Genomic DNA, 23046 nt, shown 5'->3' with positions numbered 1-23046 from the left:
TATAGTATTGTATAATATCAACATATTTTAAGTTTTAATACCACAATAATTCAGACTTCTTCTCTGGTACAAAGGGAGAGCCAAAAATTTTTACATGGATTTTCCACCCATGGGGGGTCCTTCATCCTTAAACTCCGTGATGTGGAAGGGATAACTATTACCAAAGTGGATTTTTCTGTATTTATGCACAAGATTTTGCATTTATCCCTGCTTCATTTTCTCTTATTAGATTCAGCCCAGCACTCTAGCCTTTCAAGATCTTATTAGATCTAGACTCTGACACACAGTGTGTAGGTATTTCTCCCAGATTTGCATCATTTGCAAATGTGATGAGCATCCATACCATTTATGTCTTTACCCAGCTATTGATAACACTATTCAACAGTACAAGACCAAATATGGTGCACTCAAGGTATCTCCTGCCGTGCTGACATTGAACTATTAGTCATCAATCTTTGAGTCCAGACATCAATCACTTCTGAATCCATTGGATGATATTGTTGTCTAATCCATACCTCTCCATCTTCTCCACAAAAGTAGTATGAAATGTTTTTCTGAAATCTAGATAAACTATAGTGACAGTATTCCCCTCATCTACTAGTTTAATAATCTTGTCAAAAAAAATGGAAATGAGTTTAGGCTACTACAACCAGTTCACCACACTAGCTCTTTATAATCCCTGCTTCCCTTTCTAGATATTTATCAATCAATTCAATTCAATCCAAGAAACATTTCTTAAGAGCCTACTATGTGCCACTCACTGTGTTAAACCCTAGGGATACAAATAAGAAAAAGAAAGCTAGCCTTTGTTGCCTTCAAAGAGCTCATAATCTAATGGAGGAGGATAACACACAACAGGAAATTGGAAAAAGGGAGAAGGGTGGACCACCATAGGGTACCTGGCATGGGGACATCATGTTCCTTGGAGTTCAAGCAAATTTGTAGATGGAAAATGAAGAATTAGCTGGAGAGTCCAGGTCAATCCCTCCAAAAAGGAAAGCTTTTCACGGAATTTATGCTCCATCCTCCAACCCTCCAGAGAGGAGAGGAGGCTGAAGGAGTTGGGAAGGTGATGAGTATTCAAAGCTGCATTAAACATCTTACTGATGAGATTTCAGGTGATCAGCCTATCCTGGGACAGATTATCTCTTAGAATTCAAACTAGGCAGAGCAGCAGATGATCTCTTCTTGAATTTTCCTAAGAATTTAAGTTAAATTCACTGCCCTAGAGTTCCTAGATTCTGTTCTCTTCCCTCCTGGGAAAATCAACCCTTCTCTAATCTTGTGATCTGTCCTTCCTCTGGGCCACATGACTTAAATTCATCAAAGGCAGTTAGGTGCATTTTTACTATCTACTTAATGTACTTTGTTCAGTCATTTTTCCTACAATTTCCAGAGTGAAGGTTGTTCTTCTTTGCAGAGAAAACAAAACCAAAATGAGAATGGAACAACTCTGCTTTCTATTTATTGTCTGTTCTCACCATCCCATTCACTGTAAGTAAAAGTTCTATCTCTTCCTTTGTGATCCTTTTCTTCTAATATAACTTAAGAGAAATGCCCAAACCTTTCTGTTGTTCTCTGCTTCGTCAGAATCCTGACCTGGATTATCATTATAAGGATTCTTCTCCAGAGCAGATCAATAGGACCTTTGTAGGACATTGCATACACACCTTCCTGCTTGCCAAAGGAGCCCAACTGGCAACACATGGTGGCAATGCATGGTTTCTATATGGTCCTGCAAACCCCAACTTTTCTCTGATCTAGTCTATCATCAATTTGGTATAGCATGACCTCCCTGCTTGTTTGCTACCCTGTGTTTTCTAGTGACATTAAGTTTTCATAATTGGACTTTTTTCCCTGACTGGAGCTCCTGATAGTGAGCCCAAACATCATACTGCTACCAGCCCCATTCTGTGTTCTTCTGGGCTGAGACTGTGACTCAGTGGCAGTCCTCTCTCTTTGTTGGGTTCCCAATTTAGGTGATATGCTGGTCACAGATCTCAAAATCTTACCTCCCTTTTGATACAGCAGCGTATGGGTCAATGGTCAGCTGAGGTTTTTCCCCAAACATCAACATGTATGAGGTTTTCAGGCATGGAAGAATTTGGATGAAATTATACCAGTATGCATGTATCATAGGGAAGGGGTAGGCTGGAGGTAAATTATAATCTTTGTTTCTGTTTTTGTTTTGGAGGATCTTAACTAAGATGGTGTTGCTTTTGTGGGCTAGTTGACATATTGAGGGCCACTTTTTCCAGATGTAGTCAGGGTGAGGATGACCAATAAATTCTGCACTCACTACCCAAGTCTAGTGATCTCTCCCTGCCTCAGTAACATGGTGGGTTTTATCTTGCAATGCTTCACAGTGACTCACTGCACTGTCCACAGAACTCTCTGGAGGGAGGACAATTCTGTTAGCACGCATAGAAGGTCTAGGATATTTAGAATTCAGATAGATAAGAAAATATTATATTGGGAAAAAAGAAAGAAACTCCTTCTTTATCTCTCCTATTAAAGTGTCAAGGTTTTTAATTATCATAATAGCTCATGATTATATGGAATTTTAAGGTTTGCAAACTATTTTATTCATTACTCTTTGAGGTTGTTAATGTAAATATTTTAAGTCCCATTTTACAGGTGAGGAAACTGAGTCTCAGAGAGCTTAAGTGAATTGCCCATGGTCACACAACCTGGACAGACTCACAAACCTGAACTTGAACCCAGATCTTTTGACTCCAAGTCTATCAATACTCTTTCCCCTACACTACACTCATTATCCCAGTGATGTCATCCATTGTGAGCTGACAGACTTTCCTGGGCCTTGATGAGCAAATCCTAGGGAAGTAGAAGAGGGAGGTCAGATCAGGAACTTACAATTGGCCCCTTGACTATATATAGAGAGACATGTTACCATCAACTCCTCTAAGTGGAAGACCCAAGTGGAAGTCAAAGAAGACATTGGATGTCCCAAAATGTTATCAAGCCTACCATTCCCCTGATGCAACAATGGTCATTAGGGGCCTCCCACCTACAGTTGAAGAACCAGACCCTGGAGTAGGACTTGGGGTAGAAGAGGGGCTACTTTGCCAATTGCTTCATTCTCCAGAGTTTAACTTGTTTCCCAACTCAGCTGTCTTTGAAAGCAACTTCATCCAGGTACCCTTATACAGCAATTTAAGAAAGTTCCCCTCCCCTCTCCCAAATGTTATACCCAGGACTTATATAAAATGCTTATGTGAGCCTTGGAATCCCTGGGGATAAAAGGAGACTGAGAACCCAGAAAAAACTCAAGTGGTTAGGTCCCAAGGCCCCCTTGTTTGTGAATGTAATGTTCTCACCTGCAAGACTTCTGCTATATAAAGCAACAAAGATGAGCTTTCAGGTAGAGGTCAGTGGTCATAGTACACTAGGGATTGATCAAACTAGATCTCAACCTCCAATCATAGGCCATGAGCTTAAAAGTATGACTAGTATGGTGAGAAGACCAAACTAAAGTCATTACCAAAATCACAGCTTTTAGTTACAATACTCCAAGTTGAATATGAAATTTCATAAAAATGAGTCCTTCAGATAAAAGGACCAAGTACCTAGGTTCGAAAATGCTAAACCAGGGGCCTAAGAGTCTTAACCTAGCATCTATAGCACCCTATGTGGTCAGTAAATAGTTTTTGTGGATTGGATGGGGGGGGGGGGAGGAATGACATCTTTATTTTCACTGGTGTTTGGTTTTCTTTGTAGAAATCATTTATATAATCCATTTTAGGCATTTAAAAATATGATTCAGAGAAAGGATCCTTAGGCTTCACCAGATTGTTAAATGATTCATGGCACAAAAAAGGTTTAACCTTTGTCTAAATGGACAGATTAAACAATTATTATAAGAGACTGAGAAATATGTTAGATGGTTGAGGAAACACTTTAGAGCTGAAATTTTCTTAGAAAGTTAACAGCAATACAGACTGTCTACAAGAAGGATAACTGAAAACTGACTTTCAATTAAGTGATTCAACCAATATAGTTGAAAGTACCTTCTACCCCTTCTTGTTACAAGCTTAGATCCATGCCCTTGGGACTGCTTTTCAGGTCACAAAGAATTGGAGAAACATCTATGATGCATCTACAACTGTGGCTCTTGGTGTGACCTCATCAGTGGCATGCCTTCCTCTTCCCAACATCCTCCTGATGGCCAAAGTCAAGTGGCCCAAAGGGCAATCTCCAAAGTGGATCAGTCCAGTAGAAGCACCAACTATTGTCCTTAAGAGGTAAAGAAATTAATGAGGGTGAAGGAATAAAGGGGAATCCCACTGAGTGCCTGAGAGGAAGCAAACTCTAAAACTGAATTACAGGCATAGAATGTTAGTTCTGGGAAGGGTATTAAAGATCAAGCCTTTCAGTTTACACTTGGAGAAATTGAGACTCTGAGAGTTTATGATTTCCCCCAAGGTTACATGACCAGGAAATGGCAAAGCTAGAATTTGAACCTAGGACCTTCAGTTCTAGACCCAATGTTTTTCTACTATGCCAGAATCTGTGGTCCCTAGAACCTATATTGGTTTCTGGTCCAGTAATTTATACTTACAACGTCAGAACTTTAAGACAATTTAGAAATCATATATTCTAATTCCCTTGTTTTACAAATAAGGACAAAAAAAGACCTGGTGAATGAGGAAAAGAGCTAGAGGTATGAAGATAGACTACCTGAAGAGAGAAAGAGAACTACAGACAGACTCCAATTACAGGAAAGTTTTCCTTCTTTGTCATGAGATGGAATGGAAAGTTATGTGACCTTGAGTAAGGGCTTCTGGGTTTGCATACTCATTGATAAGATGAGAGGGCTACACTAGACAAATTCTAGTATCTCTTTCCTGTCCTAAAATTTGGCTGTCTTAAAAAAATAACAAAATTGTGCACTGTATTAAGTGCTGGGACTATAATGAAAGGCCAAAGAGTACCTCCTCTCAAGGAAATCACAGTCTAATGGGCAAGACAAGATGCAAACAGCTATGAACAAACAGGTTATATACTGGTTTAACGGGAGTGATTTCAGAAGGAAGGTATAATCATTAAGTGAGACTAGGAAAGACTTTTGGCAGAAAGTAGGACTTTAGCAGACTTGAAGGAAGCCAGGGAAAACAGGAGGAAATTGGAAATTCGGATGTTTGAGGGAGTATAAATATGTATGTGGAAGCCCCCTAATATGAGAGCAGAAGTTGGGAAAGCTATGAGCCAGGTACTGATCTTATTGAGGGAGGAAGGGTGATTTGGGATTTGGTGAATAACCACTACCCTAAAGCTCAGTGGGTGATAAGTATTGATTGAATCAATCTCATTAGTAGGCTTTTCACCCATAAAGGCAGTCCTACTCATGAGCCCATGCCTCTGCATCTCTAACAGGTTTCCCCTCACTGGTGGGGAGGGACATTTGGGGGTTGAGAAGAGGGAGGAGTAACCTATGTTGGAGCCCAACCACTTTCTTTGGCAAGAGGGTTGTGGAATGTATAGCCTGTATCGGATTGCATGCTGTCTTGACAAGGAGGGAGAAAAAGAATTTAGAACTCAAAATCTTATAAAAGTGAATGTTGAAAGCTATCTTTACATATAATTGGAAAAAAATAAAATACTATTAAGTACGGGGGAAAGAGGGATGTGGAAGAGATAGCACTGAGTGAAAAAAATGTAATGTTACTCTGTCTTCCATTTTTCTCCTCTGGGTCCCTTCTTGTAAGGTAATCTTAGTGTCACTGTCCTTGCTTTTCAGGAATCCTAGATTCTCCCAGGAGGTCTCTAACATTCTGGCCATAATTAAATTTGTGGACTTGGTGCTCCCAGCAGACTACATGAAATAGGGTGGAGCCTCTGACCTAGGATCAAAGTTCAGCAACCCTGTGGGCCAGTGTTATTCTTGGTGACCCTTAGTTCCTAGATTCTGAACCCTGTGGGTCTGCCTAAATCTACATAATTGCTTATTGCTTCTTCCCCTCTTCTAGTGTGACCTAACTAGACTTGGTCCCTTTGCCTGCCTAGAACAGTGTTATCTGCAGCCTTTTCTGTGTAGCTAAATTCATGTCCTGAGCCTTCCTAGCCCATCTTGACTTGCTACTGCCCATGCCCCAGAATCCTCTTGTTTCTCTTTCTATCTGTCTGTCTGTCCATCTCCCCTCCTTTTCACTTCCCTCATTTTCTTTCTCTCTTTTCCTTCTCTCTTCTTTTTCTCTTTCTGCCCTTTCTTTTCCCTTCTCTTATCTATCTGTTCCTCTTTTGCCACCTAAAACTTTCTTTTGGGGGGTTGTTTTGGGGGATCACTTTATGGGATTTCATGGAGGAATTCCTCATTGTGCCACTTATCTTGCTGACTAGGGGATATGACCCTATCAAAAAGAATGAATTCTTCCGTGGAGGGGTTTCCATTTTTCCTCTTCTCTTTTGTCCCCAGAATTCTCCCACTAAAGTTTGTGGAACTCCAAGTTTGTGACTGGTCCCAGCGTATCCTGAGGGTCCGGACAGTTGCTGAGAAAATTTACTATCTACAACTCCACTTGGACCATCCTGAGGTTGTGTTCCAGTTCTGGGTCCGGCTGCTGTATATTCTGGAGAGGGGACTGTCCATTACCACTAAAGACCCCAGAATTCATGTGACTCACTGCCTAGTCCCCAAGGACTGCAAACCTGCTGGGAATGCCACAGAAATGGTAAGTGGACTCCCTAGTGCCTTAATCTTCAGTTAGCCAGAATGAGATCATAGGATCATGGAAATAGATCCTGAAGGGACCTCAGAGGTCATCCAGTCTAACATTCTAGAAGCCAGGTCATTGTAGCAGAGAACATTTTAGATCACTCAGCTCTACAGTATGTGGACTGAAGAAAGCCTTCCCCAGTTTTGTTTTGTTTTTGATGGTTACAAATATGAGGATCTAATACAGGAGATCTATCAACAGTTACTAACCAACTGAAGAAACCTACTTGTACAACTGAGAAGCAACTAAATATGGGGTTGGTTTTTTCCCTCAGAGAAACAGAAATTATTCCACTCATTAAAAAAAAACATAAAGTTTTATTACTCAGAAATACCATGAAATTGTTCTAGTATGATAAAAAGTATTGAGTGGGAGCAATACATTTAATAGGTAGGAATCCAGATCTGGGATATGAGAAATAGATAGGATCTCCAGATTCCATGTGAACCACTAACTAGCACGTTCATTCCATGGAGCACATTTTGGGCTTTTAATCAGCTAAGGAAATGGTGTTTTCTCATGGCTGGGGATCCCATAACATGTCAAAGAGGCAATCCCTTGCAGACCCAAGAGAGTAAGGGCCTAGAAACCTCACTTTACCCTATGATCTTTCTCTTCAGCTGGAAATTAGCGAACCACCACCCGCTGGACCAAGTGAGAGCCTGGCTCTTCTCATAGCCAAGGCCCTGTCTGATGCCTCTTCAAAGCATTCAGCAGGCTGGAGCCACCACAAGAAAACAGCTAGGTAAGCCCATCACACCTCCTACCAATCTTTTCTGCCATTTATGCAAACAGTAGGGAGATAAGGGACTACCCCTCCATAAGACTAAGTCAACTACTCTAACTACTCTCCATCCTCAAGCACTGATACTAGGTAATTCACAAGCCCTTACTCTCTATTATGACCTTCTTGTATTACAAGGGGCAACTCAGCTTAAAACTCCAGAGTCCTGAGTCAGTAGAGTGGAATAGAGACTTTGCCTCAAAGGAGGGAAGGTCTTGAGAAACAAAATTTGAAAGTCAGGAGATCTAATTATTGATTTAGTATGGACAAGAGAGACTAGGAGGGAAGAGAATGAGACATTAGCAACTCCCTGCCAGGAATGGTATGTAAATCTTCTCATCTGCTCTCCTTATCCCTATAATCTTTGTTGCTGTCAATACTGCTTCAGTCCTTGACCCAATGAACATGGGGATAATTTTGGAAGGTCATGCAAAAAATCACCAGCTTGTGGTCCTGCCCTAGATGCCCTGTAAATGTCAGATTCTGGTTTATTGTGCTTGCCTCAAAAGGGCCCTTATCTCCCTTCCAGCACTCAAGCTAACCGGAGAGACATCAGATATTAGAAAGGTTTTATTTATACCACAAAAATACAGAAAAAACTTGTACCTGAGTCCATAGTCAAGGAAATCTTCCCACTTTCCTCATGAGAAAAGAATTTTAGGGGCTCTAAAGTGTTCACTTCCCCTCCCCAACACCTGAACTTATCATAGACTACAGCACTCATAGTACAGGCAAAAAGAATAGGTTGCTGGGAAATGTATTGCTGTACACTTCAAATCATCTTTCATGTTCTGCTGTGCACGTGGCAATGCTTTTTGTTCTTTTCTTATTTCATATTATTTTACTTTTATTATTTGTTTCATTATTCTTTTCTTATTTTGTATTTAAGTTTAACATAAAAAATTTGTAAATTAAAAAAAGAAAAAAATTAAGAGGGAAAGAAAAGGATAGGTTGCCTATGTTTTAGGCACACAGATTCACTCCTCCCTTGATAACTCCGTGCATCCTTGCATCTTTGGCACATGTACCTCCCTGTAGCACCTATTTTGATGCACAGGCCTCTCTTCAGGTCAACATCTTTATCTCTGTCTACCCTTTGAGTTCTATATGTTCCTTCATACCCAGAAGCAAAGATAGGAGGAACAGCTTTTTTGTGTTATGGTTACATTTTTACATATGTAAAGGAAGCCGCTGCTCCCCCTAGATATACTACAGGCAAGATGGTAGCTTCTAAGTAGATGCTGTCAAAGGACTGCACTTGAGGACCTAGAGGGCCACAGGTGGCCTTGAGACTGCAGGTTCCCCACCCCTGACTACCTGATCTATTTAAATTCTGAAACTGCTTTTGCTGATTGACCTAGGGTCAGTGTTAAGACTAGATAGATATGGAGAAAGTATGGATTAAAAGTATTTGCCTAAAAGTAATAAGGTCTGCCAAAATGAAAAGGGAGTAGAAACCCAGGTGTCCTGGAGAACAATATAGAGAATAGAAAGAAAAGAAAACAGAACAGGAATGAGATTATTAGGAGAAGTAACTAGATAACAGAAATGCAAAATCTGGAGTAGAGACTTCTATTGGAAAGTGAGGATCAACAGCTCAGACACTCAGAAAATCAGATAGGAGAGTGTATTCTTTGATAAACAGGAGGTCTCAGAGCAGGGGTTCTTAAGCTCAGCACGTTCACCTTAACTATAACCTTTTTTTTTTCTTCAATATTTTGCTAACTTATTTCAATATAATTGTCTCCTTTGTAATTCTATAGATTTTATTTTATGCATTTAAAAACGTGATTCTAAGAAGAGGTCCATAAGGTTTCATCAGACTGCAAAAGGGTTCCATGACACAAAAATGGTTTAAAACCCCTTTCTTAGAGAGAGAGAGCCCAAACTTGGGTTGCGAATAGAAAGAGGAGGGAAATAAGAAGACCATAGACTACTCAGACAGAAGACCTGGCAGTCCAGGACTGAAATGATCAGTTCAGGTGACTGATTAAAGTTGCCTAGAATCAAGAGGTTTTTACATACCATTTTGACTGGCAAGCTAGATTTTAGGTGAATTCTATGTCAGTATTTTAACTAGCACACACAGTATCTGGCACATAGAATAAGCATTTAATGAACATCTATTGACTATTTTTTACTATGCCCGTATAGAATTTATACTGGGATAAATCCTTTGGTCCTGCCTGCTTATCACAGTGCTGAGGAGAGGGTATGGGAGAGATAAAAGGCAAGTAGGCAAGGGCCCTAAACCACAGCCCCCAGAATGTAACAAGTATTTATTCATATTAAGGGTTATACATAGATAGAAATTAAAAACAGTTTTTGCCTTCAAGTAGGACAAAAATCCCTATCCCTTGGGTCAAGATAACAGGAATATTACAGATGGCAAAAGAAGGTAGCCTGATATCATTTTGCCACTATGTCTAGTTGGGAAAACCAACACAAGGGCAAATTAGATCTGCCCATTGGAAGATTGACAGGTGTGGCTTTTCCAAGAAAATGGTACGAAATATACAAAAAACATGTAGCTAATTTTAAAAGCAAATTATTTTTGTTAATTTAAAAAGCAAAATTCCTAGAAATTTTTATTCTCACTGTTTAACTTCATATAAGTCTTTTAAAATTTGCTTTTCAAATCACTGTTTCCTCAATAAAGTTTTTTTTAAAAATTATTTTTCCCTAATTACATGTAAAAACAATTTTAACATTCATTTTTTAAAATTTTGAGTTTCAAATTCTCTCTCTCCTCCCTCCTTCCCACCCATAGGAAAGGTAAACAATGATATAAGTTATACACATGCAATCTTGTAAAACATATTTCCATTTTAGTCATGTTGTTAAAGAAGACACAGAGCAAAAAAAAAAAACCCACAAAAAAATAAAGTCAAAAACAGTATGCTTTGATACGCATTCAGACTGCATCAGTTCTTTCTCTAGCTGTGGATAGATAGTACTTTTCATCATGGAATGTCTTGGATCACTGTATCGTTGAGAATAACTAAATCATTCACAGTTGATCATCATACAATATCACTATTACTGTGTATAATGTTCTCCTGGTTCTGCTGATTTCACTACGCATCAATTCATGTAAGTCTTTCCAGGTTTTTCTGAAATCATTCCATTTGTTTTCTTATAGCACAATAAATTCCATCACGGTCATATATCACAATTTGTTCAACTGTTCAGAGCATTCCCCTCAATTTCCAATTCTTTTGACATCACAAAAAGAGCTGGAAAAAATATTTTTGTACAAATAGAACTTTTTTCATTAGTTTTTTAATGATGTCTTTTGTAGTTGTCATGATTTGAGAATCCTAACTCTGTCTCTTCTACTTTCCAATCTAGTCATTCCTTGTAAAAGAAATTTAAAAAGAAAGGGGGGGGGGGGAAGCATTCTAACAAAAACAACCAGTAGATCCAACCATGTCTGAAAGCATATGTAATATTCCATGTCCATGGTCTCTTGTCTTTGCAATTTTAATTAGTTTTTTTTTAAAGAGCAACTCACTGTTTTCTGTATCTATTAAGTAGTCTTTAAAATTGATATAATGAACAATTTCGGTCCCAGAAAAAAAAAAAGAGGAAATGGATTTCCTTCTTTTTCCTGCAGAGGTGAGAAGTTGGGGTATATATGCTTGCATACAATGGTAGTTGCTGTATTGATTAGTTCTGCTTCACTATTTCTCTTTGTCCTAAGAACAGACTTATGAAATGAGTAAGAGAGGAGGAGAGTGTATCTAGAAATGATTGTGATGTAAGAAGCATCAAAAAAAATGAATAAAAATTTGTATTTGAAAAATTAATTTCACTGAAGCCCTGTGTTATTATTTTCTTTCCATGGAGAGGCAAGTAGCTTGATGGCAATTACCTTTGGGATATATCCAATTTACAACAGATAAAATGAATAATTTTTCCTCTCCCGTGGTATGTGAGCAGATGGAGAGGTACCCACTCATTCTCAGCAAAGACAAAACTTAGCTTTTCCCTGTCCCTCTCCCTTGGCTTTCTCACTTCTCTAGTCACTTTTTAAGTAGGTCATGCTCACCAATTTAGCCATTTCCATTTATATCTGTGCCTAACGCTTTTGTTGGAAGAACACCACTGGAAGCCAGGTTTGAAATGATATTTCAATGTTCTTTCCTTTTCCTTTTGTCTTTTTTTGATCCTGCCAATATTTTCTGGATCATCAGGACTGACATCATGAAGAACACCAAAGATGTTCAAACAAGCAACTCAGGTAAAGCAGAATGCAAGGCACACCCACCCACCCCCTCTCTCCCTCTCTCTGTCTCTCTCTTTCTCTGTTTCTCTGTCTCTCTCTCTTTCTCTTTCTCTCATTCTTACTTAAGGAAGCCCCAAATATGGTATTTCAGGTGTTGAGGCCCACCTAATAATTGTCATCAACTTAGTCCTAGCCCTTCTGTTGTATCTGGAAGGCCTCCACACTCTCAAGTTCAATTGGACCACCTCTTGTGCCCACCTAGATCTAATCACTAGAGACAAGCTAAGAATGAACAGAATATTTTATAATCATGTGATAGTACAGCTCACAATCCACCCACCCATCTCTCCCCAGGAGCTAAAAGCCTAAAAGCTAAAAGGCAAGGGCACAAAAATAGAGCTGGAAGGAACTTTAGAGGTCATCTATACCAGCCTTTCCTTGTCTTATAGATGAGAAAATTGAGGCCTAGAAACATTACATGAATTGTCTGAGATCATACATCAAATAAGTCACAAAGCCTGGATTTGAACTCTGGTCTTTTGACTCTATATCCAAGACTTTCTGCTCTATCATGTCACACAGACTTTAGCACAAAGATGATCTTATTTGCTATGTGCAGCTGAAACGCTTGTAGGTAGATGACATTCATGGACATAGTCAACAAATATTAACTACTTATAATGTGTCACATACTGTGCTAAACATTGGGAATTCAAAGAGGGAAAGAATGGAAGAAAAAAAATCACAGTTTCTGCTTTCAAGTGATTCATACACTAATGGGGAGATAGCATAGAGATATCTATGTACATACCAGATATGTACAAAGTAGATGAAAAGAGGCGGCACCAACAGGTAGGAATATAAGAAAGGACCTCCTGCAGAAGGTAGGATCTAAGCTGAGTCTTGAAGGAAGCCCGGGAAATTAAGAATTAGGGATGAAGAAGGAGAATACTGCAGGCCAAGAGGACAGCCAGCCAGTACAAAAGCCCAGAGATGGGAAATATAGCATCCTGACTTAGGAACAGCAAAGGGAGGTCAGCATAGCTGATTGTTAAATAGATAAAAAGGAGTTAAAGGTTACAAGACTGAAAAGGGAGAAAGGGACCTAGTCCTGAAGAGCTTTAAACGGCAGTCATTTAGATTTGAACAAGGAGCCACTGGAATTTATTGAGTTGGAAAAATCACTTCAGCAGCTGAATAGATGATGGATTATGGTAGGAAGAGACTTGAGGCAGGGAGAACAAATGAAAAGCTATTATAATAGTCTACACTGGAGTCTACACTGCAGTGGTAGCTTGTGAGTGCAAAGAAAGGGGACATGTCAGAGATGTAGCAAAGGTAGAGAAGACAGATTTGGCAACAGACTGCATATGTGGGTTAATTGGAAGTAAGGAATTGAGGATAATAGATGCTGTGTGAGCCTGCACGATCAAGAAGATGCTGGTGCTTTCAACAAGAAAAAATAAGTTGAAGGAGGTAGGGCACGGAGAGTGGGAGGAGAAGCAATAAGTTCTGTTTTGACATATTGAGTTTGAGATCCGGATGGGACATCCAACTCAAGATGTCCAAAAGGGAATTGTTAATTCAGGATTGTAGTTTAGGATACAGACTGTCTAGATTTATAGACCTGGGAATCAGTTCTGTATAGAGATGATATTTTAACCTACAGGAGAGAATGAGATCACCTAGTGAGATAACATAGATTAAAAAAAGGAGAGGGACCATGACAGAACCTTGGAGGAGAAACAAAGGAACATCAGACAGGGAGCTGCATTTCTCCAGTGGGGTGTGGCACTAGAGGAGCAACTACTCCCAGGTGCCACAGGGTGTATTTGCTGGAATGATGAACTACACCAGCTCCCTGAAAACTTAAAGTACTCAGATGCACCTCCTTCATGCCTCTTCAATATCTTTACTAATTACCATTTAAAATCTAGGGGAATGAATTAGCTCCTTTATAAGTGATCTCTTTAAAAAATTACTTTTAAAAATAACCCCTCCCCTACCCATTGAGAAGGCAAGTTCATTACAAATATGTGTAGTTATGCAAAACAATTTCCGGCATTAGCCATGCCCATTAAAAAAATAAAGAAAAGACTTTATGATTCATTCTGTCTTACTCTAAGTTCATCACTTTTCTATCTGGAGGTAGGTAGCATGTTTCATTATGAGTACTTTAGAATTATGATCAGTCATTGTGTTGAGAGTTCCAAAGTTTTTCAGATATGATTATTTTTACAATATTATTGTTATTGTATAAATTGTTCTCTTGGTTCTGTTGACTTCACTTTATATCAGTTCATACATGTCTTCCCAAGATTTTCTGAAACCATCCCCTTCATCATTTCTTAAGGCACAAGAGTATTCTATCATATTCATGTACCATAACTTGTTCAATACTCATTAATTAATGAGCATTTCCTTAGTTTACAATTCTTTGCTATTACAAAAAGAGCTGCTATAAGTACTTTTTAAAATATATTAACCCTTTTCTTCTTTTTTTAAAAAAAATCTCTTTGGGTTATAGTAAAAATTTTATTTTTATTCTGAACTTAAACACTAAATAAAATGAAGATTTCAATATACATATAGAACATAAAAAGAATATTACACAAGAACCTGAAGATCCCTATTATGTACAGCTTACTTTTCTTTTTCAATCAGTAGCTTCCAAAGATGTCCAGCTTATCTGTTCCTCTTTTTTGCTTTTTTCCATTCTCTTCATGTAAAAAAAAAAAAAAAGATGCTTCAATGACTTTCTCCTCCTCCTCCTCTTCTTCTTTTTCCTTCTCCTCCTTCTTCTTCCCTAGCCCTGTCCTCTCATGTGGGGGGGAGGGGAAGGAAAAGAAAAACAAAGCTTACCATACCAAATATGTATAGTAAGCAAAACAAATTCCCTATATCCAAAACTGTGTGTCTTTCCCCTCCCCTCCTTGAAGTGTGTGCTTTATTTTGCATCTTGAAATCTAGCACATCTCTAGGTAGCATCCATCATCATCAGGACTCTAGAATAATGTGGTTGGACATGGCATTGACCAGAGTCCTCAAATCTTCCAAAGTTATTTTTCTTCATAATGTTATTACATCAATTATTACCCTGGTTAGCCTTGCTTTACTCTGCATCAGGTTATACAGATCTCCTCAGGTTTCTCTGAGCTGGCCCATGTCATCATTTCTCACAGTATAATTATATTACATTACATTCATATGCCATTACTTGTTTAGCTATTTCTCAATAGATGGTTTCCACTTGGTTTCCAGTTCTTTGCTGCTTCAAAAAGAGCTACTATAATATATATATATTTTTATAGAGAGAGATCCTTTTCCTTCTAAAATGGCAACTTATTGCAGACTCTAGTACCTACCCAGTTGGAGACCACAATTATGACTCCTTTCTACCCCAAAGAATTTGCTCATCTAGATTAAGAAATTTATTCAAGTGAAATCCAAAGTAAACTATAACCCCATTAACATCTAAAGTTGCCCAGTAAAAGCCATAACCATTTCTGGTCAGAAGTCAGAAGTCAGAGTCTTCTGTTTCCTTCTCTGTCTGACCCCTATATGGAGACAAATACACCTAAAGGCCTTTTGCAGCTGAGTGCAACCAAATGTACCTGGTCTCCAAAACAGGGTGGCAAGTTGGGGATGTAGGGAGAGAAGAAGGAAAATCACAGCTTACCACAATCAACTTACAGTCTCAAAACTGACCCAAAGCTGCAATTCAAATGCTTGGCTGCCTATAATAGGAAAATCTGATGACTCACCTAAGTACTTCGGTGGGGCCTGGCCTCCTTGTGGTCCTGGTGGTGTTAGAAGCCTAACAAGGAGGGAGGAAGTGGAAGCCTGGGGAGGAGGAAGGAGATACTCATTTGTATAATGCTAGACCATCCTACACTAGTTATAGTTCTACTGTAAGATCACAATCCCACTATGAATTGGTATATTGTCTTGGTGTGGCTCCTCTCCACTTTCCATCCCCTCACTCCCCACTCCCTCCCCACCCTAAATCCATCTCTCCAAGGGCAACCTAGTGTGGAGTGTCTCCAAACTTAGCTCTCCCTAATGTCACAAGAGAACAGAAGGATGTTAGGAAGGAAGTGAGGACAAGCACAGCACAGTTTTGAAAGTAAACTGCATAATACTTTTTAAAAAGTGGTATGAAATGTCATGGTTTCATAGACTTTTTGTGTTCTACTGTGCATATGGAAATGCTTTTCTTCCTTCCTTTTTTGCTATTTAAGTCTAGAATTAAAAACAAAACAAAACACCTTAGCTAGATAGGTTCTCAGAAGACAGACATACATGATCTGTTTTCTGGCCCCTATTCAAAGTTTTTCAACTTGGTAAGACCTGCCAGGGCTTGTGTTCTATTGGCATAACCTTCCTCCACTCCAAAAGTATACAGACCTCTATGTATATATTTAACTGCTTCTATTTAGTCCTCAGTCTGGCCTCCATCCTCCATTCCTCTCACATGACTCTTTCTAAGGTTAAGATTGGTTTCTTTAAATCTCATAGCCTTTGCATGGTTTCCATTCTTCTTCCCTGACTTCACAGTATGTGACACCATTTGACCAGTTCCTTCCTAGAATTTTGTGACACCAACTTTCAGGCTCCCTTCCTACCTTTCTGACTTCTTCTTTGGCTTCCCTTCCTCTCACCTCTTAAATATAGGCACCCCCAAGCCTCTGAATCAAACACTTGACTTGTTCACATACATTCTCTACCTCAATGAACTCATCTGTCCTCATGCCTTCACCTCAGCTCTATGACCCCCAATTCTCTATATTCAGTGTGGACATCATCTCTAACTCCAGTCCTGAACTCTTAAAGTCTACTGGAATATATTCCTAAATTGCCCACCAATGTCTCAAGTCCATGTCTAAAACAGATGCCACCATCTTTGTCCTGAAATTTCTCTCCCTAACTTCACTAGCTTCTATTTCACTGGCTGGAAACCATGGAGTCAACATTGTCTCTTCCTTCTTTCTTATCCTTCATCCCAGTCGGTTGTCAAGCCCTGTCCACTCTACCTTTGCAGGTTCACAGAATCACAGATGTAGAGGTAGAAGAGACCTCAGAAGCCATCTAGTCCAATCCTTTCATTTTACAGATGAATAAACTAAGATTCCAGTTTCCATACCTACTACCAGTGCTACTATTACAAGAGTTCAAGTCCTTATTGTCCGCTACTAAGAATACTGCATTAAGTTTCTTACTCAGAGTTACCCTATGCATCACTGCCAGGGAAATATACTTAATGTATACCTCCGATTATGGTTGCCCTGCACACAATTCTCAGAGAACATTTAAGGCACTCCACAGTCTGGTTCCGTCCTACTTTTCCAGCCTTATCTTACCATACCTCCCTCTAGACTCTGCTATTTCTGCTCATTCCTACTTCTATTCCTATACCTGGAATGCCATCACAGGATCTCCTCCTTCTGAAATCATCCTTGTCCTTAAAGATCACATGGAGGGGTCACCTTTCCCATAATGTTTTCCTAAAAGATTGCATCAGCCAGAAGTAATCTCTCATCCTTTGCTTCTCCAGTAGCACTTTGTATTATGGCTATTTGCATAGCTCTGTTATCTCTCCTATTGCTAGATTATAAATTCCCTCAGCCTTATTCATCTTTGCATTCCTCTAGCTCCTAGAATAGTTGCTAATATATGTTGGTTCAACTATATACAAACATCCTCTCTATATCAACAAGCCCTTTTCTAAATTTTGCTCTGGATACATTGAGAATGTCATATTATAGCAAATTTAAATATTTAGAGGTAAGTACAGGGTAAGAGGTCTGGAAGTGTTTCTCTAACATCCATTAACAAGCTTTGTAGAATTGAGTCCGTCCAATGTTTCTTCTGTTTCCACAGAGGCCTTCTCCGTATAGAGGCAGTATATCATGGGCAGTGATAACCCATCAGGAAGATCCAGGTTCAGGTCCTGCCTCTGATATACTAGCTGTATGACCATGAGCAAGTCATTTAAACTCTTAGTGCCTCAGGCAACTCTCTAAGTCACATGAATTGCCCATCTGCACTGGTGGAGGGAGTTTCTAAACTGGGATTTCTCCATAGGAATGGAATCAATCACAGGTTTGGATAAAAAAAAAGTCATGGTGATTGATACATTTAACATCAGAGTTTAATATAACAAGCATAAGTGTTAAACTTGATCATGGTATTTTGAGAAGTTTATGTGACTTTTTAGTGTCATCAGATAAGCAGGGATCACAACAATCAGTTATGATTGACTGATGTCAATCAAACCACCTTGAGATGTCATTGGCCCTTCTTCCCAATTGTCCTCTTTATTTTTCATTCCTATTCAGTATCCCACACATACAGTTTCATCTGTGATAAGAACAAGGGGGTTGGACTAGATTCTTCAGATCTCTTTCAGCTGTAAATCCTATGATCCTTATATGATCCCTTGAGTCATATAAATTCTCCTTACCCTTGGAAGACCAAACTACCAAAAGAGTCACAAACCTGAGTACTCAACTAGTTCTTTGTAACTAGGGGGCAAGAATATACACAGAAAATAGCAAGCAGTTTCAAAGTAAACTTAATTTATTATGTTAATAGTTAATTTTTATAGACTAAATAATTTTTTAAAAAGGAAAAAAAGAGGAGTTTTGCAAGCCATTGAGAGATAGGCACATGGTTTATCTGTATGGTTGAATGACCTAACCTGGAAATAAAATTCCTTGACTTTTGTTTTTTAATCTAGAAAAAGAACCTTCCTCCCAAGAAAGAATTCAGAGAAATGAAGGAGATCTATGCTTGAGAGACTCTTTCTCTCATAGTATGTGGGAAAGAGAAAATCCCTCTGGGCTACAGCCACTGTCTCTCCTTAGCACCCTGGCAGCCTCCACTTGCTGCTTTGGCCCACAGACTTAGGTAAGATATCTAGACTAGAATTGTTTTGCTATAGTGAGGTTGGGTTCCTTTTTTTTTTTTTTAGCTTTAAATATATTATTCTTTTTCCAACTACATGTAAAAACAATTACTTTTTTAAAATTTTGAGTTTCATCTTCCATTTCTCCCTCATTGAGGAGCAATATATGTTAAATATGTGCAGTCATGTAAAATATATTTCCATATTTGTCATGTTGTGAGATACCACAAAAAAAAAAGCACATGCAAGAAAGTAAAAAAAGAATATACTTCAATATGCATTCAGACTCTATCAGTTATTTGCCTGGAGATGGATAGCATACTTCATCATAAGTCCTTGGGAATTGTTTTGGATCCTTGTATTGCTGAAAATAGCTAAGTCATTCCCAGATGATAATCATAAAATATTGTTATCATGTATAATCTTCTCTGGTTCTGCTCATTTCACTTTGTATCAGTTCATGTAAGTCTTCCAAGGTGTTCCTGAAAACATCCTGTTCATCATTTCTTATAGCACAATAATATTTCATCACAACTTGTTAGGCATTCCCCAATTGATGGACATCCCCTAAGTTTCTGTTGTTTGCCACCACAAAAAGAGCTGCTATATTTTTTGTACATATATGCTCTTTTTCCTTTTTTTTAATCTCTTTGGGATACAAATCTAGTAGTGGTATTTCTGGGTCAAAAGGTTTTATATCCCTTTGGGCATTATAGTAAAGTTTTTAAGGTCTATATGGTGTCTTGAATTTTCCCCAGAATATCTGGTCACTGGAAACACCACCTGAGTGTCAGAACCCATAACAAATACTCGTAACATTCCTCCTTGCTAAATACTTCCACCTGGCCTCTTTTCTGAGCCCTGGAGCCCTCTGGGAATCCTAGAGAGACAGCTCAGGGTTTCACAGGATACTCCTGTGAGCCATTGCTGCTTTATATCCACATAAATATGGAAGAAGGTTAGGAGGTATGGAGTCAGAATCTATTGTCTCATCTCCTTCAATGGCTATGAGAATCATGTTCAGGCTTGACAGTCACAGATGAGTTGCTGATTAGCACAGAGGGAAGGAGTTTCCCCACATCAAATCACAGAGTTGGATTAAAAAAATGATGGTAATGCAGAGAGAGTCATGTTGAGGCTTGGGTTGGGAGGATGGACAGCAGAGGGGGAGAAAAGAGCATATCTGAGAGGGTTATGGGGAAGGAGAGAGAGGATGCCTGTACACTTGTGGCTTTAGCCTTCTCCCATTTTCTTCTCACTGAGTAGATCTTATTCACTATTTCATTTATTTGACAAGGCTCTATTGAGTGGTTATTTAATAAATATTTGTTGAATTATCTGTTGCTTTCCAAGTCAGAGAGGTACAAAGGACTCCTAGGGAAAACATAAAGTCTTCTTCCAGACTAGGTCTAAATGGTCCTTTTTGAAATCTGGTCATTTCAATTTAGGATCACGGTTCTCAATGCTTCAAAATGACTAATAGCAGAACAGGAAGACTCTATGGTTCAGTAGAAAGAATGCTAACTCTAGCGTAAGGGCATCTGAGTTCAAGTCCTGCTGACTGTGGGCAAATCACTTTACCTTTCTGGGTGTCTTGCTTTCTCCATCTATAAAATGGGAGATTGGATCCAACATAGCCTCTGAGGCCACTTCCAGATCTATATCTATGATCCTTTGACTTGATTTTGAATTCTGACGCTGTATCCTGAGTTACGTTGGGCAAGTCACTTAATCCCTATGAGCTTTATTTTCGTCATTTGTCAAATATGAGAGGGTTGAACTAGATGATCTCTAAGTAGCCCCTTCTGGCTCTATATCTATGATCCTATGAGAATGTGGCACCAGGGGTAGAGCCAGATACCCAGCACAGATGGATGATTTGTAAAAAAATATTCTCATATCCTTTTTATTTTTAATTTTTAAATTTTTGAAAAGCATTTAACCTTCCCTTTTACAAGATTTTGAGTTCTAATTTTCCCCCTCCCCAAGACAGCATGCAATCTGATATAGTCTATACATGTACAATCATATTAAACATAGTTTCACATTAGTCATGTTGTAAAAGAAGAATCAGAACAAAAGGAAAAACCATAAGAAAGAGAAAAGAAAGAGAGAAAGAGGGAGAGAATAGTATACTTCAATCTGCATTCAGACTCCATAGCTCTTTCTCTGGATGTGGATAGCATTTTCATCATGAGTTTTTTGGAATTGTCTTGGATCATTGCATTGCTGAGAAGAGCTAAGTCTGTCAAAGCTGATCATCCAATAATATTGCTGTTACTGTGTAAAATGTTCTCCTGGTTCTGCTTACTTTACTCAGCCTCAGTTCATCTAAGTCCAGGTTTTTCTGAAGTCTGCCTGTTCATAGTTTCTTATGGAACAATAGTATTCTGTTACATTCATGTACCACATAGCTTGTTCAGCCATTCCCCAACTGATGGGCATCCTCTCATTTTCAAATTTTTTGCCACCACAAAAAGAGCTGTTATAAATATTTTTGCACATGTGGGTCCTTTTCCATTTTTTACTATCTCTTTGGGATACAAATCCAGTATTACTGGATCAAGGAGTAGACACCATTTTATAGCCCTTTAGGCATAGTTCTGAATTGTTCTCCAGAATGGTTGGATGAGATCACAACTCCACCAACAATGCATTAGTATTCCAATTTTTCCACATCTTCTCCAACATTTATCATTTTCCTGTTCTGGCATGTTAGCCAATCTGACAGGTGTGATGTGGTGCTACAGAGTTGTTTTAACTTGTATTTCCTCTAAACAATAGTGATTTAGAGCATTTTTTTCATATGACTACAGATAGCTTTAATTTCTTTATTTGAAAACCAAATGGCTTCTTTTTAAAGCAACTCAATATTATTTAAAAGAGACAGAGAATATATACTCACTTCTCAAACTTCTGAATCATATTTCTTGCTGATGTATCAATATTGTATCTTGGGTTGCTCTAAACTTTGGTCAATAGTGCAGTCTTGGGATAGTGTTTATTTTCCTATTACAACTCATATTCATCTAGAACATTAAGGTTTATAAGCACTTTCCTCATAACAACTCTATAAAGTGTAGGTAATGCAAGTATTTTTTTTTTTTAAACACACAAGGAAGTTGAGGATGAAGGAGAAGTTAAAGTGCTTTGCCCAAATCACACAGCTAGTAAGGTCAGATCTAAGACTCCAAGTTGGGCATTCTTTTCATTATATCACTCTATTATAATAAAGTATCCATGGTAAGAAAGACTAGACATAGGTTTTTTAGTTGTGACAAGAATAGATCATGATAAGTGGCCTTGTTTTACATCCATGCAAAGGATTATCTCCTTTTTATATTTACATACTCCAGTTTCCAGAACAAGAACCCAGTTGCTCAAGTTGCTATATTTACTTGCGTAATATGCACACTTTTTATCTTTTTTGGTCCCAAATTAGGGGGTACAGCTGTGCAACAGTGGATTTTGCAGCACAAGGTGTTCAACAGCAGCAGGAAAAGGGTGATTGGCAGAACAATAAGGTGGTCGACAACAGGGAAGACAGTCTGGAACTGTCTTTTAGATTGACAGTCCGAAAAGGTGGCTGATAGCCTTGGAGAAATTCGGGGTTACCCAGCAGAGACGTCCAGGAACAGCAGCAGCTAGTAGCAACAGAAACCTGCAGTTGTCCGTCAGCAACAGCAAGTGGTAACCAGAAGGGCAGAGAACACAGGTGACAGCAGAGGCAATGACCAAACATGGATCTCTAGAATCAACTAAGGCTCAAAAGGAAATGACAACAGTGGAAATGAACTCAACAGCAATGGAAAGAATGAATTTCAAAGTCCCAAGGGAGTACAAAACTAGGAATATCAAGGTAGACCCTTTAAAAATTATGGAAATCGGACAAGTGATACTAAAATGGCCAAACTACACAACTACTCTGACAATCTGTCTTTAATGAGAAAACTAAGGAAAAGCAATCTGGGCAATTAAGAAGTCGTAAAGGCCTTCTTAATACAGGTGTTGTGATAAGAAAGCAAACAAAGCAGATAGAGCTTGCCATATCTGGAATGCACTCCCTTTCACCTCCACCTTCTAGAATCCTTTATTTCCTTCAAAGTACAACTCAGGCGCTACATAAAAGCCTGTCCCCAATTCTCTCCATTAGTGCTCTCTCTCTCTCTCTCTCTCTCCCCTTCTGCTCCGCCCCCCTCAATTACTATGCATATATTATCTGTGTACATGTTGCATATCCTTTGGTATATAAGAATGTAAGCTCGTTGGGGGCAGGGGCTTTTTTGTTTTTGTCTTTGCTGTATCCCCAGTGCCTAACATAGTGCCTTGCACATAGTAGGCATTTAATAAATGTTTGTTGAATTGAATTGAGCCCAGAAAAATTAAACATGTG

General features: G+C 38.8%; 1 protein-coding gene across 1 annotated transcript; it reads left to right on the top strand.

Moving 5' to 3' along the window:
* Positions 1–2860: 2860 nt before the first annotated feature.
* On the top strand, positions 2861–22573 carry LOC140533266 (Golgi-associated RAB2 interactor protein 1B-like). The gene is made up of 7 exons (XM_072652812.1): positions 2861–3156; positions 4084–4262; positions 6434–6689; positions 7355–7479; positions 11715–11761; positions 18486–18655; positions 22096–22573. The coding sequence occupies exons 1-6, from the start codon at positions 2905–2907 to the stop codon at positions 18653–18655; spliced, it is 1029 nt and encodes a 342-aa protein (XP_072508913.1). The 5' UTR covers positions 2861–2904; the 3' UTR covers positions 22096–22573.
* Positions 22574–23046: the final 473 nt, after the last annotated feature.

This window comes from Notamacropus eugenii, chromosome 3, assembly GCF_028372415.1.
Source record: "Notamacropus eugenii isolate mMacEug1 chromosome 3, mMacEug1.pri_v2, whole genome shotgun sequence".
In the NCBI taxonomy this organism is placed as follows: domain Eukaryota; kingdom Metazoa; phylum Chordata; class Mammalia; order Diprotodontia; family Macropodidae; genus Notamacropus; species Notamacropus eugenii.
This window is presented reverse-complemented; position numbering and strand designations above follow the sequence as displayed.

What these genes read in the sequence shown, in the direction of transcription:
- LOC140533266 (XM_072652812.1), top strand. Translation starts at nt 2,905, where the DNA reads ATGTTACCATCAACTCCTCTAAGTGGAAGACCCAAGTGGAAGTCAAAG. An exon ending in TTGAAAGCAACTTCATCCAG is followed by an intron (nt 3,157 to 4,083) that starts GTACCCTTATAC and finishes ACTGCTTTTCAG; the next exon opens with GTCACAAAGAATTGGAGAAA. An exon ending in CCAACTATTGTCCTTAAGAG is followed by an intron (nt 4,263 to 6,433) that starts GTAAAGAAATTA and finishes TTTTGTCCCCAG; the next exon opens with AATTCTCCCACTAAAGTTTG.